The sequence below is a fragment of the Rana temporaria genome, chromosome 4, assembly GCF_905171775.1.
Source record: "Rana temporaria chromosome 4, aRanTem1.1, whole genome shotgun sequence".
Classification (NCBI taxonomy): Eukaryota; Metazoa; Chordata; class Amphibia; order Anura; family Ranidae; genus Rana; species Rana temporaria.
In genome coordinates, this window is record NC_053492.1 from 134,298,595 (window position 1) to 134,318,179 (window position 19,585).

General features: G+C 44.1%; 1 protein-coding gene across 1 annotated transcript in view; it reads left to right on the forward strand.

The window, feature by feature from the left end:
* LOC120935649 (ceruloplasmin-like) overlaps positions 1-19,585 on the forward strand; it is a 91,915-nt gene that overhangs the window by 54,274 nt on the left and 18,056 nt on the right. The window contains exons 8-13 of the mRNA XM_040347703.1: positions 44-160; positions 5,318-5,535; positions 7,837-7,987; positions 12,442-12,654; positions 16,611-16,819; positions 19,242-19,306. Coding sequence (XP_040203637.1) covers positions 44-160; positions 5,318-5,535; positions 7,837-7,987; positions 12,442-12,654; positions 16,611-16,819; positions 19,242-19,306 — 973 coding nt within the window. The remainder of the gene's footprint in view (positions 1-43; positions 161-5,317; positions 5,536-7,836; positions 7,988-12,441; positions 12,655-16,610; positions 16,820-19,241; positions 19,307-19,585) is intronic.

Genomic DNA, 19,585 nt, shown 5'->3' on the forward strand with positions numbered 1-19,585 from the left:
TCTTTTTTTGTTGTAAAACCATATTGATTCTTTCAATTATTAGGTCCTCTCATTAAGGCACTAGTAGGAGATGCTATTGAGGTTATATTTAATAACAAAGCAAGCCGTACATACAACATTCATGCCCATGGAGTAAGCGAAGCTGATGATACTGTTAAAGGTGAATACCATTCCTACAGTTATTACTTATCTGTGGTTTGATAAGGCTTCCAATTATTTCCTCTGACCCTAACAATGAAAATAATTTATGCAATTTATAATAATTCATGTATTTTTTCTCCAGTAAAAGGGGGGGGTCTGCGCTCCTACTACTCATTATTTACCCATCTCAGCATATACACAAAGGTTAAGGTGGTTGTAAATTCTCACATTTTACCAAGTGAAGTGACTAGCCCCAGATAATACACAGAGATTAAGCAAATCCTCCTACAAAAATTGTACTTGTTTATTTGCAGCCCACTCTTTTCTAAAGCTCTTCAAAGTACAGAGTTTCTGAGCTCCAGAAGGCAGGGGGCAAGGATCTGACATCATACACTGCACAACACATAGCACACAGCTGAGTGTAATCTGAAACCTGAGTGGAGGTAAAGGACACACATCCCCCTTCTACACAGTCTCATAGGGAAACTTGCACAGCTGAGGCTGTCAATCACCTACTGTGTGCTGCAAGAGGAGCTGGACCATCTCAAAGGATTACTTGTTTCTGACACTGTCAACAGTGACTCATGTAGGACATTAGAGAGGTTGGAAACCTCTCAATTTGAAATGAACACAGCATATTCTTCTATAGTGTGTACCTGCTTCCATCCAAAGTACCTTCTGTGAATCTTGTCTACTCTCTCTTTCAGAAGAAGAAAGAGAGAGTAGACAAGATTCACAGAAGGTACTTTGGATGGAAGCAGGTACACACTATAGAAGAATATGCTGTGTTCATTTCAAATTTAGAGGTTTCCAACCTCTCTAATGCCCTGTCCACATGATCAGACTTTTGCCTGACCAAACTCACATCGGAACTCCGACGGAATTCCATCGGAGGAAAAGAGAACATGTTGAGCTAGATTCATGTAGCTCTTACGTCGGTGTATCTATTGATACGCAGCGTAAGTCAGTAGATGCGCCGTTGATCTATGCGTGCTATTCACGGAGCTAGATATGCCTGAATTTCAGCTTCCTCCGACCGACGTAAGTGTTAGTCGCCGTCGTATCTACTGTAGGGTGCATATTTACGCTGGCCGCTAGGGGCGCTTCTGTAGATTTACGCGTAGAATATGTAAATGACCTAGATACGCCGATTCACGAACGTACTTGCGCCCGCTACGCTGTTTACGTAAGGCTTACGTCCGGCGTAATGTTACCCCTGCTATATGAGGCGCAGCCAATGTTAAAGTATGGACGTCGGAACAGCCGTTGAATTTTACGTTGTTTACGTAAGTGGTACGTGAATGGGGCTGTGCGTAGGTTACGTTCACGTCGAAAGCATTGAGCATTGAGCATTGAGCCAAGGTATCTTAGGGAGTATATGCGACGTGACTCTGAGCATGCGCACGCATGCGCGGATCGTTAGTGGAAAAATTTACATGGGGTCACGACTATTTTGAATACAACACGCCCACTACCTTCCACATTTGAATTAGGCGGGCTTACGCCTGCCTATTTACCCTACGCCAGCGAAACGCACGGCGCCAGACCTTTCGTGAATAATGGTCTGGGCGCTCTATTTTATATGAGATGCGCTACGTCAGCAAAACTATACGCCGAGCTACGTGAATCTAGCTCGTTCTCTATGTAAACTCCAATGGAATTCCTCGGAATGTCCAATGGAAAAACTCAGATGGGCATACACACGGTCGGAATTTCCAATGGAAAAAGTCTGTCTGATCGTGTGTACGAGGCATAACAGGTTGTACTTTCGTAGCAACATCACCAAGTATTTTCTTTTTCTTTTAATCTGTAAATTTAAAAAGATTGAAAACTGCTTTTGAAACAACATTGCCATATTAACGATTATATGAGATTTTAGCAACTGGGTTTATTTACACTTTAAGGCTTCTATTGCCTACCTTTTTTAGTATCGAAGAAAAATGTGGAACATATTTGTTCTGTTTCCTGATGTAAGGGCTTATTCAGACATGCGTTGACACCTGTTCTGCAAGCTGAGCCACTGTTTTCTGTGTTTGCATTCACCTGGAAGCTGCGTGCAGGCTTCTGTTCACCCACTCCTGCATGCATATCAGATTTTGACACAGGACTGTGTCTGTGCAGCCACTGTGTCTGCATCCACATCTATAGGCTGTCTGCATGCAGCTCTGAGGTGAATAAATATGAAGAAGACAGCAGCTCAGCATGCAGGATGGGTCTCAGTGCCTGTCTGAATGAGCCCTAAGGGTTATGCTGTGTTGTAACCCATACAGTGGGGATCGAAAGTTTGGGCACCCCAGGTACAAATGTGTATTAATGTGCATAACGAAGCCAAGGAAAGATGGAAAAATCTCCAAAAGGCATCAAATTACAGATTAGACATTCTTATAATATGTCAAAAAAAGTTAGATTTTATTTCCATCATTTACACTTTCAAAATTACAGAAAAAAAAATGGCGTCTGCAAAAGTTTGAGCACCCTGCAGAGTTAATATCTTGTACTGCCCCCTTTGGCAAGTATCACAGCTTGTAAACGCTTTTTGTAGCCAGCCAAGAGTCTTTCAATTCTTGTTTGAGGTATCTTTGCCCATTCTTCCTTACAAAAGTCTTCCAGTTCTTTGAGATCTCTGGGCTGTCTGTCACACACTGCTCTTTTAAGGTCTATCCATAGATTTTCAATTATATTGGAGGTCAGAAGATTGTCAAGGCAATGGCAAAACCTTCAGTTTACGCCTCTTGATGTAATCCCCCATGGATTTTGAGGTGTGTTTAGGATCATTATCCATTTGTAGAAGCCATCCTCTCTTTAATTTCAGCTTTTTCACAGATGGCATCAAGTTACCATCCAAAATTTGCTGAAATTTTATTGAATCCATTTTTCCTTCTACTCGTGAAATGTTCCCTGTGCCACTGGCTGCAATACAACCCCAAAGCATGATTGATCCACCCCCATGCTTAACAGTTGGACAGAGGTTCTTTTCATTAAATTCTGTGCCCTTTCTTCTCCAAACGTACCTTTGCTCATTCCGGCCAAAAAGTTCTATTTTAACCTCATCGGTCCACAGAACTTGTTTCCAAAATGCATCAGGCTTGTCTATATGTTCATTTGCAAAGTTCAACTGCTGATTTTTGTGGTGAGGACGTAGAAGAGGTTTTCTTCTGATGACTCTTCCATGAAGACCATATTTGTACAAGTATCTCTTTATAGTGGTATAGTGTACCACAACTCCAGTGTCTGCCAGATCTTTCTGGAGGGATCGTGCAGTCAAACGTGGGTTTTGAATTGCTTTTCTCACAATCCTGCGAGCTGTTCTGTCTGATATTTTTCTTGGTCTTCCAGATCTTGCTTTAACTTCCACTGTTCCTGATGACTGCCATTTCTTAATTACATTCCAAACAGAGAATATTGACATCTGAAAACGCTTTGCTATCTTCTTATAGCCTTCTCCAGCTTTGTGAGCGTCAACTATTTTCACTTTCAGTTTTCTAGACAACTGCTTAGAAGAACCCATGGTGCTGATTGTTGGGGCAAGGTCAGATGAATCTGGGCATTTAAAACCTTTGAGATTGACATCACCTGGTCTTCCCAGACGATGATTGAGAACAATCCATGACACTGGCAGGTCTCAGCTTTGCAAAGGGGGCAGTGCATGCTATAAATTCTGCAGGGTGCCCAAACTTTTGCAGGCGCCATTTTTTTGTTTTCTGTCATTTTAAAAGTGTAAATGATGGAAATAAAATCTACATTTTTTTTACATATTATAAGAATGTCTAATCTGTAATTTGATGCCTTTTGGAGATTTTTCCAACTTTCCTTGGCTTCGTTATGCACATTAATACACATTTTTACCTGGGGTGCCCAAACTTTCGATCCCCACTGTAGCTACTATAATTGATCATATTCAGAATGCTAAATGATTGATAACAGAATGATGTGGTATTCAATTTTTTTTGTTTTTGTTTAAAATGACACATTTATAAAGCTAAGACATTCATAAGTGCATATTTGTGTCATTTTTGTGCGGCACAGACCTGGGACTAGTCTGGCTGTTTGGTCCCAGGTTCCATTTCTTAAAAAGGTTGAAAACAAAAAAAGAAACACAAACCCTGCAAGACAAAGGCATAATGAGCTAGTATGTATCATGCTAGCTCATTATTAAATACTTACTTTAGTACGATGCCCTGGATTGGTGTCGGCCCTCCCAGTACAGCCTGGACATCTTACTTCAGGGTTAACGGCTCCAGCGATGTTATTGGCCACAGCTGCAATGACGTCACTCCTGCGCATGTGCACGAGTGAGCCGTTTCTTTAGTGCACATGCGCCGATGATGTTGGCACATGCAGATACAGTGAATATCTCCTAAACGGTGCAGGTTTAGGAGATATTCACAGTACCTACAGGTAAGCCTCATAGGCTTACCTGTAGGTTAAAGTGGCAGTAAACAGGTTTACAAACACTTTAATAGGCACACAGCAGCCAGGCACACGGTCGTTTACAGGCATTCGAGTCAGAGAACAGATCGTACATGTCTTTTTGCTGTTTATTTTGCTGAAAGAACTGCGATTGGTTTGAGGGGGAGCCTTGGGATATTCCAAAACTATTAACAAACTATAGTTGAGGACAATAAAGTTGTTCTGCTCCTTTAGAGTGGAAACCACCCTCTTTAAGGTGGTGGATGAACAGCAACTCGGTACTGTGAACAATCTCTCCCGAATAAAGAAAAGGAAAGTCTTTAAAGTCCAAAAAGGCTGGTACCCTCAATATTGTGTTGCCACCTGCAGTATCAGTCAGCTTTTTTTACTTAATTACCAATGATCTGTATCCTCAGATGAGCTTACTGCAGAGGTCAGCCTGCCCAAGCACGAGCTGGGACGCCAAAAAGTATTTTTGCATATTGCAGCTGATCATGCCTCAGCCCTGAATATGTAGGCCAGGGTCAAAGGTTTTCAGCCCACTGTATCCCACAGCTCAGTGGGATGCAGGGGAAGGTATCGAGCCTGTATCCGCATAAACCAGAACAAAAACCAAACTATACAAAATGGCCAAAATGAAATTTACCTAAAACTAGTAGCCTACTAAGGGCTACACTTGTATCATATAAACAGTTGTAGCCAGCTATATTAAAATTACATTTATAACATTGTGGGAAATGTATTAAAAGATATTAAATTTCAACAGGTTTTGCTACCAATGATCAGAATGGTCAATCTAGTGCTTCCCATGTGGCTCCAGGGGGCAATGTAACATACAGATGGACTGTACCAGAGAGTGTGGCTCCCACCAAGGAGGACCCGGACTGCATAGCATGGCTTTATTATTCATCTGTGGATCCAGTCAAAGACACCTACTCCGGTCTTGTGGGTCCTCTGTTAGTGTGTAAGCCTAACACTGATCAGGTAAATCCTGCTCCTTCTTCCTTTAACGCAGTGGTTCTCAACTATTAAAATATATATATATATATATATATATATATATATATATATATATATATATATATATATATATGACTTCTATATACTGCTGATGAGAAAGGGTATTTAGCAGTTTAGATTTACTAAAATAATTGTATTTCCACGTTCTGTGTATTGTGGGAGACCAGATATAGTGAATGCAGGGTCCTGGATTTAGTAAAACTTTAATTGTCATTTGAAAGATCTGTTTTGCTTTTAATATTTGATTTTGGAACGGATGGACTTTAATGAATGAAAACCACATACACTGTTATAAATTTGAGGAAACTTTTCCATCCTGCTTTCTCTTGTCACTACAGTCAAAAATGAACGTCAATTTGACCCACTTAGAAAAACAAAGGAACTTTCTTAGAACATTCTTTTCTTAAGAGGCATAGCTTGAAGCTGATGTAAAAGTTGAAAAGTTGAACCCCCCACTATAACCCACAACTTCCAGCAGTATGTAGTGAAAGGAAAGTCAATAAGCGGTATGTAGTGACAGGAAAGTGAGTGAGCAGTATGTAGTAATAGGGCAGTCAGTCAGCAGTAGTGGCAGGTTAGGGTAGTATAGGGCATTATAGTGACATGTTAGGGTAGTATAGGGCGGTATAGTGTCAAGTTAGAGTAGTATAGTGGCAGATTAGGGCGGTATAGTGTAAGGTTAGAGTAGTATAGTGGCAGGTTGTGGTGGTATAGTTGCAGGCTGTAGTGGTATAGTGGCAGGATTTGGTGGTATAGTGTCAGGTTAGTGTAGTATAGTGGCAGGTTATGGTAGTATAGTGGCAGGTTGGGGTGTTATAGTTTAGTTTAGGGTGGTATAGGGCAAGTAAGGATGGTGTAGGGAAGAACAGTATATTTGCAAGTTAGGGTAGTATAGTGGCAGGTTGGGGTGGTCTAGGGCAGGTTGGGGTGGTAAGGGGCAAATTAAGGTGGTATAGGGTAGGTTGGGGTGATGTAGTGGCAGGCTAGGGCTGTATGTAGTAACAATCTGCTTGGTAACTTACTGCATGGCTGGTAATGACGATTCCCACAGATGCTGTGTTCTCTCCTCTGTCTCCTCCTTCAGCTGCGGAATCAGCCTATGAACAAGTCTTTGGGAGAAGTGGAGGAGGCAGCCACACCCATGGCTCCGCCCACCAACTCCACCTGCCTCCGGATTGAAGATCCCCAAGGGACAACTGTAAAAGGATGTCAGGGCCCCACACACACACCACCGTTGCCCTCTCCACACACACACCACTGCCCCCCCCCACACACACACTGATAGGCCCCCTGCCGACCTGATGACTAAGCAGTACATATTTGCAACACTGAAAGCATGAGGAAAGTGCAGGGGCTTTGGGCAGTGCCGGCTCATTAAATCGGTCCTGTCCACCCCTCCGGGATGCTCAGTCCTCAATGAGAGTGCCTGATAGGGTGCTGGGGGAGGGGATGGATCTCTGTATGCCGTGATGTCCTTCTCCAAAGATCTCCCAGGGTAAGGGTTGGGAAGGGTTAAGCACAATGCTTTCCTCTTGAAAGGTTTGCTACATGTGGCAGTCTCTCTCCCCTCGTCCCCATGTGTACTCACTTTGTCCTCTTTGCTCCCTGCTGCTCCTTAGCCGGAATTCTGTCAGGAACTTCATAAGCCAGCCTGAGCCCAACCTGAAAGCAGATACCCCCCGAACCAGGGGTCCCCCCCCTAGGCCACCGACAGACTTCTCAGCACCCCATCTTCCGCCAAACTCCCCTGCTGGCATGGATCCACCATAATTAAGGGCTGACTCAGCCACCCTGCCAGGACATTCTGCCTGGGATTGGCCAAGTTTCCTCAAGTATGCAGATCAACCCTCCTGGCCTCTGTGTACTAACTTCTAGAAGTTTTTCCAAACCTCCAGATCCAGAGGGAGGTACCAGAGACCTGCCTCTGTGAGAAATCCAGCTTGACCTGCAGCAAACCCTGACCCAATTTCAGACTCACAAACTAACCATAGGTCATAACATAAATTTGCCTGCACTAACACTAGTAGCACACACTAGTCTCAGCCAACATCTAACAAAATCTGAAATCTCAGTGTTTGTCAATTGCACATATGTATGTTCTGCACTTGGTCGTATCACAGGAGGGTCAATTCTTCAAAAGGATCTCACAGTTAAGGTGCCCAAACAAAATGTTATACTGCTTCCTACTGCATTATAAAGAATACCACTCTTTTCCTGGAGTCCAAGATCAGATATAAGCTGGCTTTCCTTTTCTACCTTTTGCAGACAGGTAAAGATAATGATTTTATAATGATGCCTACTGTATTTGATGAGAACCAAAGCTGGTACATCCAAGATAACATCAATCAATTTACTGGCAACCCAGAGTCAGTGGACGTGGAAGATCCTGATTTCGGGAAGGCTAATACAAAACATTGTAAGTTTAGATCTTATCATATTCTTTCCAAAATGAAAGTAAAATAGTCATACAGTGTATCTGCGCTAAGGTTCACACCAGATGCAGTCCAGTGCATTTTTAATCTGCATCAAAATTGCATGTGCATTCCATTTATTCCAATGGTCCTAGTTAACACAAGTGCAATGCAGTCAAATGCAGTCAACAAAAGTAGAACCTGCTGCGTGTTTTCTGCATGGAACACATGACACCTTCTGGAACAATGGTCAAACATTCCCATAAACCCACTCCTAAACCTTGTGGACAGCCTTCCCAAAAGAGGAGAAACTGTTATAGCTGCAAAGGGTGGATAAACTCAATATTGAACCCTACAGACTAAGACTGGTGTAGCACTGCCCCCGTAGGAGCTGCTGGTTTAGATTTTGGGTTTTGCGCGTTACCTCTAAGTTCGTTGTCCAGGGAAGGAAGTCTGTAGAAATTGCAATGTCCACACAAGATGTAAAACCTTCAACTGTAGGCTGTATTTTTGCTGCATAAAACTTGTGAAGGAAGGAGAGAGTATAGAGAGTAGGGGAAGGTTCAGGTATGCGGTACAGAATGCGCAAAAAAGTATTCAAAGTTCCAGTATTCACCACTCACTCCTGAGTGGGTATTGCTCACCCGGATAGACCCCGCTCACATGGCCTAGCAGCCGGAATGATGCACGGACAGTATAGAAACAGTCTCTACCACAGACCGTCTGAGAACACAGAATAGATAGCCAGGAATCCTCTGCCACAGGATTTCAGTCCCAAACTTCCTGCCTTACAGCAAAAGAGCCTTTAAGCCAATCTGGTGGGCTGTAAGACAAATTGCATAATGGATCCCTTTCCTTAACGAGGTCTCGCCTATCACGAGACATCAGCTTGCCTTGGTCTCCTCCAGGGCAGGTCCTCCCTCGGTTTCCTTCGCTAAGAAGCTTCCCCCACTTGGATGGACAGCTTGAGATCCCTTGTAGAACCATAGGCCCCAGCCAGAATAGCTGGGCCTACCTGATAGGAGCACAGCCTCAGACCAACGTGGTCCCAAGACTGGAATCACGCACACCCACCTCACGCCAGGAGGGCCACAAGGCAAAGGACCCTGGAAAACAGCGTCTGCCCCTTAAGTATGCCCTCCCAGCATGCACAGCAGGGCACCACTCCCACTGGGCTGCTGCCGAGAAGGGTCACTTAACACACCATTGTTCGCCTGAGTTCCAACATGGGCCTGAGGTGGTAACGCCACCCACAGGCAACAGGGGAAAACTTCTACCGAGCACAACCACAGCCAGGACAGAGGCGAATTTACATAGAATTACAGTCTGAGCCCAACTATGGCTTGGACGCCCCCTAAATTTAAAGTAGCACCCTTGTCATTGGGAACCGAGTGCTACACTGGGATGCCATTAAAGTGCACGTGCGTGTAAAGGCAGGTGTCACAATACCTTTGGTACTATAGTATATCCAGGACAAAAGGTTCCAAAGCACAATGGGTTAGATTAAGAGAGAGCACAGCAGTGTTTTTTAGTAGGTCCAAAGGTGGTTGAACCGACCTAATGGACCCATTGGCGCTCGGCTGGCTCTCCGACCATGAGAGGGAAACCATGGTTCAACCATTTACGGCCTCAGAGGTTCAGAAAGCCATCCAGTCCTTTCCGCCTGGCAAAGCGCCTGGGTCGGATGGACTCCCACTGGACTTTTATAGAGCACATGTGGGTCTCCTGGCCCCCCTGCTAGCACAATTATACACCACATGTTTAGCAGATGGCAGTCTGCCTGCCTCTATGTACCATGCCTACTTAACGCTGATATACAAACCTCCCAAGGACCCCACTTCCTGCGCTTCGTACTGACCCATAGCACTTCTTAATACAGACTTTAAAATCCTAACTAAACTTCTGGCCCTCCGGTTGTACCCCATGTTGCCCTCAGTGATAGATCCGGACCAGAAGGGTTTCATGCCCCGGAGGTCCACGGATGTTAACCTCAGGAGGCTCTTCACTAACATTCATACTCAACACATCAATGTGGGAACGCGGGCAGTGGCTTCGTTAGACGTAGAAAAGGCCTTTGACACGGTGGAGTGGCCCTTTTTGTGGGAAACTTTGCGCAGGATGGGCTTTCCCCTACTTTTTATAAAATGGCTCCAGGTGATATACAGGCCCCCTACTTCCCCGGTGCGCCTGGGTGGTGGACTATCCGTCCCCTTCAGGCACTTCAGGGGAACTAGACAGGGTTGCCCTCTTTCTCCAGCCCTATTTGCCCTTGCTATTGAACCGGTGGCGGAAGTTCTCAGCACTTCACTGCATATTAAAGGTCTCCGTGTGGGGTTGCTGGAGGAGAGGGTGGCCCAGACGACATGTTGCTCTTCCTTAATGACGTGGGTCCCTCGCTGCGGGGAGCATTAAATGTTCTGGACACCTTTGCCTCGGTCACAGGACTCAGGGTGAATTGGTCAAAGTCCCTACTTTTTCCGATTGACCGAGTGGCCAGGTCCACCTCCCCGCCCGATAGTCCCCTTTGCTGGGACAACTCTTTTAAGTACTTAGGCGTGCACGTCTCCGCCTCAGCTTCAGATTATATATCGCTGAATTTGGCCTCGGTGCTTCTAGAGGCCCAATCAAAGCTTAAAACATGGAGTAATCTCCCTCTGTCTGTCTGGGGAGAGTGAATCTTATTAAAATGAAGATTGTTCCCAAGCTTACTTACCTCTTCCGCCATTCCCCGCAGTGGGTGCCCAAGTCCTTTTTTTGGAAATTTAACCAGATTTTCACCTCTTTCATATAGGGCCCCTCACCGCCCAGATACCGGCTAACAACATTATTAAGGCCGCGGAAGCAGGGTGGCATGGCATTTCCGGACTGTTATAAGTATTACCTGGCCACGCTGTTGGTGACTGCGGCTTGGTGGTTGCGGCCGGACGGGACGAATTCATCCACTGTGCTGGAAGCTTCAGTGGTTGGCTCGATGGAGGCCCTCCAACTCTTGCTATACCGAGGCCCCCGTGCTCCGTATCCTTTGACCCCATCCATGCTTACCACCCTGCAGGCGTGGCGAACCCGCCTAGCCATCGAAAAATGTAAACCCTCTGAAATTTTCCCAAATGCCCCAATCTGGATCAATCCTAGCTTATCCCACTTCTATAAACTTTTAGATCCCTACGCATGGTCAAAATACGGCATTAAACTCATGTCTCACATAGTGTCACAAAATGCCTTGTTGACCTTCTCTGATCTCTCCTCCACATTTAACCTGCCCCATCATTATCTTTTTAGATACCACCAGCTGTCACATGCTTTGGCGGCTCAGTTAGCGCGTTCCTCCTGCATCGTGGCCCAGTCGGAGTTGGAGAGAACACTTAGGTTTAATTGTGATGCAAAACCCACCTCGCATTTGTACTCGTATTTGCTCTTTGTGTCTCTCCCCCCTCTAAACAGGCTGCGATCCAGCTGGCAAGGTGACATCCCCACACTAGATGCTGACGACTGGGACGATGTCTGGGATCTCCATTTCCGATCTCTTGTCTCTATCCGAGACAGGTTAGTACAGTTTAAAATAGTTCATAGAGCATATTTCACCCCGCACAGGCTTCATAAGATGAACCCCGCGCATTCTCCGAGTGTTGGAGGTGTGGCATCTCCGGTGACTTCTCCCATATCTTCTGGCAGCGCCCCGGGGTGAAACAGTACTGGGAGACAGTGTTAAACGTGATCAATAAAATTGCAGTTGTCCAGATGCCATTGGTGATGGAGGAGTGTCTCTTGGGAATCATTGAAACCATTGTCCCGACTTCTGCAAAACGCATTCTGGTCAGCCTGTTGCTTTTCTATGCACGCAAAAATATTGCTATGCACTGGAAGAAATCCACACCCCCCTCTTTGGTGCAGTGGAAGCACTTGGTGAACACCAGCCTTCCCCTGTACAGGGACACGTATGTTAATCGAGGCTGTCCACTGAAGTACAACAAAGTTTGGCGTGCTTGGATGGCGGAGCCTGAGACTGCTTGCTGAACTAGAGCGTGCTGAGATTCTGTTCTGTGGCTTGGCCCTCGCGGGTGGTTCCGGATGAGCTGCCCTCCGGGTGTACTGGGGCTGTAACTGGGTAAGAATTTGATGCACCCTCACCCTAACTTACTATTTGCTATTATGTACACATTGCAGTAATGTATTGTACCTGCTATTCCTGTGACTGTATTGTAGGCACTTGAGCTACGTATGTGTGTTGTTTTCTTTTGTTTTATGTGAAAAACCTTAATAAAAACAACTTTAAAAAAAATAAAAGGTGGTTGAACGATTACATTGCACTATGTGTAGCCAGCTTAAAAGAATACAAAATATTCATATGCTATGTGATTTTTACCTGACTAAAATGTAATTGTAAATATTTTGACTTCTAAAGCTTTTTTAGGGACCTTAAATTTTACTCATGATGGAACTTTTTCTTTTTAATTTGCAGCTATCAATGGGTACATGTATGGGAATCAACCTGGCTTGAATTTGTGTGTAGGACATTTAGCACGCTGGCATTTTCTGGGACTTGGTGCAGTCATTGATATTCATGGAATTCACCTCACGGGAAATACTTTCCAGTTATATAATACCACAAGGGATGTTGTAAGCATAGCTCCACATGTCTCATTATCTGCTGTGATGATACCAGACAATGAAGGTGAGCATTGATTGTTTATACTGGACATGCACAAGTACAGCCAACATCTAACCAGATACCCCTAGTTAGAATGGTTAGAATCAATGCTAATTTCAGCCCAAATTCACACACAGATAATAGGTTCAGACACAGTATACTAGACAGTATAATCACTATGCCAACTTAGAATAGAGTTGTACCACTCAACTGGAATTACCTCATTCATAAGCAATACATAGTGCATTTAAGCCCTAACTGAAATGTAAATAATAGTACTATAACTAGTTTAGAGTGTGTTCTAAGAGAATGGCTAGGATGCAGTGCAATGTCCCCTGAGAGATACAGCTCAGCGGTATAGAGCAGTATTGTGACTTGTATCAGTGTCTGCTTAAAGCATGTAGGAGGAGTTTTCATTTCCCCCTGACCCTCTGTCTGGACAGTGCTGTCTGGCCCTGTGATGATCACATGCACTCTCCTAAGAAAAAAAAAACCTCTCAAGCAATACACACCAAACTGAGCATGTGCAGCCTGACTCCAGTAACTCTGTCTTATCTGGACCTGTTCTGGAATCAGTGAAAGAAAAGGAGGATCTGTGCATACAAGATCAAACAGCCTTTTTAACACAATGCAGAGGATTAACCCCTTAGGTTCCACAGTGAGTATAACAAGCATACTTTACTTTATATACAGACTGATTTTACTGTTGTGGTTTAGTAACACTTTAACAATAGCCCCAGTTATCATACACGCAGTATAGGTACATTATAGTGTGAACACAGGTGCAAGGTAAATGTGGTTCAGATGCTGTAAATGTTCGGTATAATGCAGTATAGTGTTTGTATGGGTGCAATATAGGTTCGGAATAAGTGCGGTATAGTGTGAGTATGGGGCAAGTATAGATTTGGTGTCCTGCTCTCAGTGGCTCAGTCTATGCCAGCAGTATCAGCAATAGGCAAATAGCCCTTTAACCAGTCCCCAGGGTTCATCAGCGACCTGTTGCTGTAGAAGGGGACCCTCCTTGGTCCCTCTTCAAAAACATCCAGTAATCAGGGGTGGAAAGTAGAGGGTGAGTGGACATTCCAGTCTCCCTGCTGCAGCGGTGCAGGTGCTGTGATGTGGGTGGTGCTACATTGCCCTCGGATGTCCTCATTCCCAGTCTCTGGTGGTGGTATGGTTTCCTGCTGACAGCCAAATATCCAGACAAGAGGTGGTCTCTCTAACTCCCTAGGTGTCAAGAGGAAGAGCTTTCCTGGGCAGTAAAACAAAAAAAATCATCTTCCACTCTTCCTATTGAACAGTACCTATTGAAATTTATATTCCTCCCATTATATGGCTGCCATCTCAAACTACAAGATTCTCAGCCCTCTGCATAGAAGTCTGGCTGGCTTGACTTCAACTCTCCTCCTGCTGACTAGAGGAGAATGGTGCAGCACAACAACAGTATCTCGGTTGAGTGAGAGAAGAATTTAAGGCAATGTCTCCTTTTCCATATTGCTATAATACAGCACCTGGCTACACTCCTTTTGCTGAAATAGCTGTTAACCAGTTCAGGGCAGCATCTAGAGAGTGGCTGCAACCAGTGTTTTTCTCGCTCTCATTCTTAGCCAAGCACCTGGTTACATTTGCTTTCCCTGAATGGACAAAGTGCAAAATTTTTACTTACCTTACTCCGTGGTCCCTAAGTCATCTTGCCCAGCAGTTCCCTTTGTGACAACCAGTCCTTTGAAGCAGAACATTTTGCTGGTATCCAACCAATCTTGTTGCCACCCCTCTAACCAATGTTACCATGTACACTGCAGCATCAGTGGCCACTGCAGTTCCTGCACTCAATGTGATAATGTAGGAGTGCCCACCCATATTATGGCACTGGAGAGTGGAGGAAAGGACAACCGATTGTCATGGGACCATAGAGTAAGGCAAGTAATCTGTTTTAGATCATCCCCTAAACAAACAAGCATAATACTATTCCACAGGTGAGGGAGGGGAGGACAGCTTTGATTTTCTCTTTGCCTGGAGTTCTGCTATAAGGAGAACACTTTATAAATTTAGACTAGACAAGCTAACAAAATTAAATGCTTAAATAATGCAATTGGAAATACATGGCATGTATCAATTAAAAATATTATTATATACATATTTATTAACAGCAGTGCAGAGAAATGGTAAACTGACAGTGCAAAGTACAATTCAATTGTACAATTTGTTTTAGATTTACCAACAAATATGTACTAATGAATTGCGTAGGGTAGTCCTTTCAATACATGGGAGGTTGTATCGAGACTGTACAATCAATTTGTAAGGTATATGGTCACCTGTAGACTGCTGTTACCCTAGCAGAAGACAACATTTTTTTTTTTTTTTTTATAATGAGCTGCAAATATACAGTTGCAAGAAAAAGTATGTGAACCCTTTTGGAATAATATGGATTTCTGCACAAATTGGTCATAAAATGTGATCTGATCTTCATCTAAGTCACAACACTAGACAATCACAGTCTGCTTAAACTAATAACACACAAATAATTAAATGTTACCATGTTTTTATTGAACACACCATGTAAACATTCACAGTGCAGGTGGAAAAAGTATGTGAACCCTTAGACTAATGACATCCCCAAGAGCTAATTGGAGTGAGGTGTCAGCCAACTGGAGTCCAATCAATGAGATGAGATTGGAGGTGTTGGTTACAGCTGCCCTATAAAAAACACACACCAGTTCTGGGTTTTCTTTTCACAAGAAGCATTGCCTGATGTGAATGATGCCTCGCACAAAAGAGCTCTCAGAAGACCTACGATTAAGAATTGTTGATTTGCATAAAGCTGGAAAGGGTTATAAAAGTATCTCCAAAAGCCTTGCTGTTCATCAGTCCATGGTAAGACAAATTGTCTATAAATGGAGAAAGTTCAGCACTGCTGCTACTCTCCCTAGGAGTGGCCGTCCTGTAAAGATGACTGCAAGAGCACAGCACAGACTGCTCAATGAGGTGAAGAAGAATCCTAGAGTGTCAGCTAAAGACTTACACAAGTCTCTGGCATATGCTAACATCCCTGTTAGCTAATCTACGATACGTAAAACACTAAACAAGAATGGATTTCATGGGAGGATACCACAGAGGAAGCCACTGCTGTCCAAAAAAAACATTGCTGCACATTTACAGTTTGCACAAGAGCACCTGGATGTTCCACAGCAGTACTGGCAAAATATTCTGTGGACAGATGAAACCAAAGTTGAGTTGTTTGGAAGAAACACACAACACTATGTGTGGAGAATGAGATTGAGATGCTGTGGCATGACCTCAAGAAAGCGATCCACACCAGACATCCCAAGAATATTGCTAAACTGAAACAGTTCTGTAAAGAGGAATGGTCAAGAATTACTCCTGGCCGTTGTGCACGTCTGATCTGCAACTACAGAAACGTTTGGTTGAAGTTATTGCTGCCAAAGGAGGTTGAACCAGTTATTAAATCCAAGGGTTCATATACTTTTTCCACCTGCACTGTGAATGTTTACATGGCATGTTCAATAAAAGCATGGTAACATTTAATTCTTTGTGTGTTATTAGTTTAAGTAGACTGTGATTGTCTATTGTTGTGACTTAGATGAAGATCAGATCACATTGTATGACCAATTTGTGCAGAAATCCATATCATTCCAAGGGGGGGTTCACATACTTTTTCTTGCAACTGTATATAACCCATCTGGTCCTCACCCTGCCTGAATGTGGTCAGGGCTGTCAGGATTTACTTGATAGCCACAGCTTCTGTTCGCAAGAGTCCCTCTTTATTTTGCTTGGAGGTCCAGTCCAATTGTTTGCCCCTGTCCAGTCACTGGAAGATGGCATGTGTAGACTATGAATACCAGTCATGTGTCCTGTACTCCAAAATAATTTTTTTCTAGGTAAGTCAAAATTCCTATTCTTGACCATTAATATGTGGGCATGTAGATGTAGTAACTAAAATATGTCTGTGCTTCCATCAGGTGTTTTTAATGTTGAATGTATGGTTGCTGACCATTATACAGCCGGCATGAGACAGCACTACATGGTGAATGAATGCGGCAAAATCAGTGTTAAACAATCACCTGCCTCCCGCATTGTCACATATTTTATTGCTGCTGAAGAAATAGATTGGAACTATTCCCCGAGCCGTGCCTGGGAATATGCAATGTATCCTGATAGCAATAACAGGTGAAAACAAAGAACAAAAAAAAAAGCTATATTATACTGTATATTTGTTTATTGTTTTTAATGATTTAATATATGTTGTTATATTAAGTGAAAGTATCTTATCCATGAAGAAGATATAATCCCAAAAAAACCATAGGTTAGCAATGTAGTTATTGTATTCAGTATGGTAATTGCATTTTGTTATTTTACTAGCTTTTCTTTATACTAGAAAAAGTGTGCCCATTACAAAATGAGACAGGTTTGGGGTATAAAGATACAAAGTATATTTTTTTGCATTTTAAGGAGCATAAACATGCACAGAAAAGTGTAAATATTGCTAAAGAGTGACTAAAACAAAGAGCTTAGAAAGAGGCATGCCCAGCCTCTTTTGCCAGCACTCGACTCCCTCCCCAACAGCAGAGCATCGCACTGGGGGGAAGCACTGTGCCCCCACACATTGTAAAAGATAGGAAACGTTAATTGGTTATCTAACTTTGTTGTAGCTGCGATTGTCAGCTCTTGTGATGGGGAAGAGATTGGCTGCAGTTCTTCTAGGGAGGCGGTCCCTGTTTCAAGGAGGAGGAGGACTGTGATTGGCCACTGCCAAAGCCAATCTGTCCTGCTAGCCCCACCCACCATCTGGAGGAAGATGACTCGCATGGTTGCTACTACTAGCCTCAGAAAGAAGGGATTTCACTGTGATTGAGAAAACCACAATCAGGTGACAGTTTGTGGAATTACTGTTGAGCTTCTGGGAACTTTGTTAAAACAAAAAAGCACATAGGCTGGATGGAAGAGGTGGATCTGCGGGGAGGAGTGTGCCAGGACAGGTAGATGTGTCTCCTCTCTGCTTCCTTGCACCACTCTGCATATCGCACATATCATAGAGGAGAAGAGGGTACAACCGTGGAGCAGATGAGTAGGAGGGTATAGCGGTGGGGCAGATGAGCAGGGAAAGTTTAGCGGTGGGACAGAAGAGCAGGTAGGTACGATGGTGGGGCATATGTGCAGGGGGTACAGTGGTGGAAGAGATGAGAAGGGGGTTCAGCGGTGGGGTGGTGGAAGAGATGAGAAGGGGGTTCAGCGGTGGGACAGAAAAGCAGGGGGGTACAGAGGTGGGGCAGTTGTGCCGGGGGTACAGTGGCAGGGCAGAGGAGAAAGGAGGTACATTGGTGGGACAGATGATCAGAGGGTTACAATGGTGGGGCAAAAGAACAGGGGGGATACAGAGGTAGGGCAAAAGAGCAGGGGGGGGTTACAGAGGTGGGGCAGAAGAGCAGGGGGGGTATAGAGCTCTACCAGCAGTGCCCTTCAACCTGTGGTGGTGGTAAATCCCCTATTATAAATACACTGGTTTTTGCAGCCCTTTTCATTCATGAAATCAAGTCTCAGCTAGCTTGTTAACCACTTAAAGGGGTTTTCCACCCATTTTTTAAGTTTATTAAAAGTCAGCAGCTACAAAAAGTGTAGCTGCTGGCTTTTAATAAACTGACACTTACCTTTTCCAGCGTTCCAGCGACGTGCCGGCCGGGGGTCCGCTCCTCTCCCCCCCCTCCCCGGCCGGCGTCTTCATTGTCACTGTGGGCACCCGGCCGTGACAGCTTTCGGCTTCACGGCCGGGCACCCATTGCACATGCGCGAGCGGCACTGCACTACATGTGAATGGGCCCTAAGGAACTCGTGTACATGGAGGCTTAGTGAGCCCCCCAGGCATAAGAAAACAGGAGCTACTAAACCCATAGATGGATGGAAATGTAACGGCTCCAGCAAGGACCGGACAAGTTTCAATCCTTCTGTAGTCATTCTTGTTAAAGAGACATCAATTTAATGATCAGCTTCTCTCCAACCAGCAGGAATGTTCCCTTAGATTTGCAGCACCGACATCGATGTCTCAGCGGAAGAGATTGCCTCATCCACCTTAGTTGTGTGAATTGGGGGGATTCATTATTTTTTTTCGATCACATGAAAATAAAAACGATCTATGGCCAGCCTCCAGCTTACCATACGTTATACCAGTGTTTCTCAACTCCAGTCCTCGGGGCGCACCAACAGGTCATGTTTTCAGGATTTCCCTCAGATCAAACTGCTGTGGTAATTACTAAGGCAGTGAAACTGATCAAATCACCTGTGCACAATAATGGAAAGCCTGAAAACAAGACCTGTTGGTGCGCCCCGAGGACTGGAGTTGAGAAACACTGCGTTATACAATCTGATTGTACAATATCTTTTGGATCTACCACCAACACTATGTAGTACAAAGGCCTGCCTGATTGGATACTACTTAAATTGTTTAGGTTGTCCATATATTACAAAGTTTTCATAAATCTAAAAGAGATTGTACAATCAGATTGTAGTGTATGCTATACCTACAGTATAGTGTTCTTGTTCATGAGTACTAACAGTGACAAATGTTTTCCCTGTTATCTTTATTCTCACCTATGCAGATTTGTTTGCCCAGGAGCTTTGTCTTTGATTCCATTAAACAACCTGACACATTGTCTAAAGCTGGGTACACACTAGGGTTGCACCAATACCTGTTTTGTACCAACAATACTTGTGCTCAAGTACTCGCTGATACCAGTTGCCAATACCTTTGCGGTGCGATTTGAGCCCATACAAAATTAATGGGCTCAAATCGCACTTTAAAGAACTACAGGATTGTGGTGCGATTCCTGTGTGAATCACATGTGGTTTCCCTGCACCACTCCTGTGTGAACCCAGGCTGAAGTCATTATGACAAGCCTAGGTTCACACAGGAGCGGTGTGAGAAACAGCACGTGATTCAGAC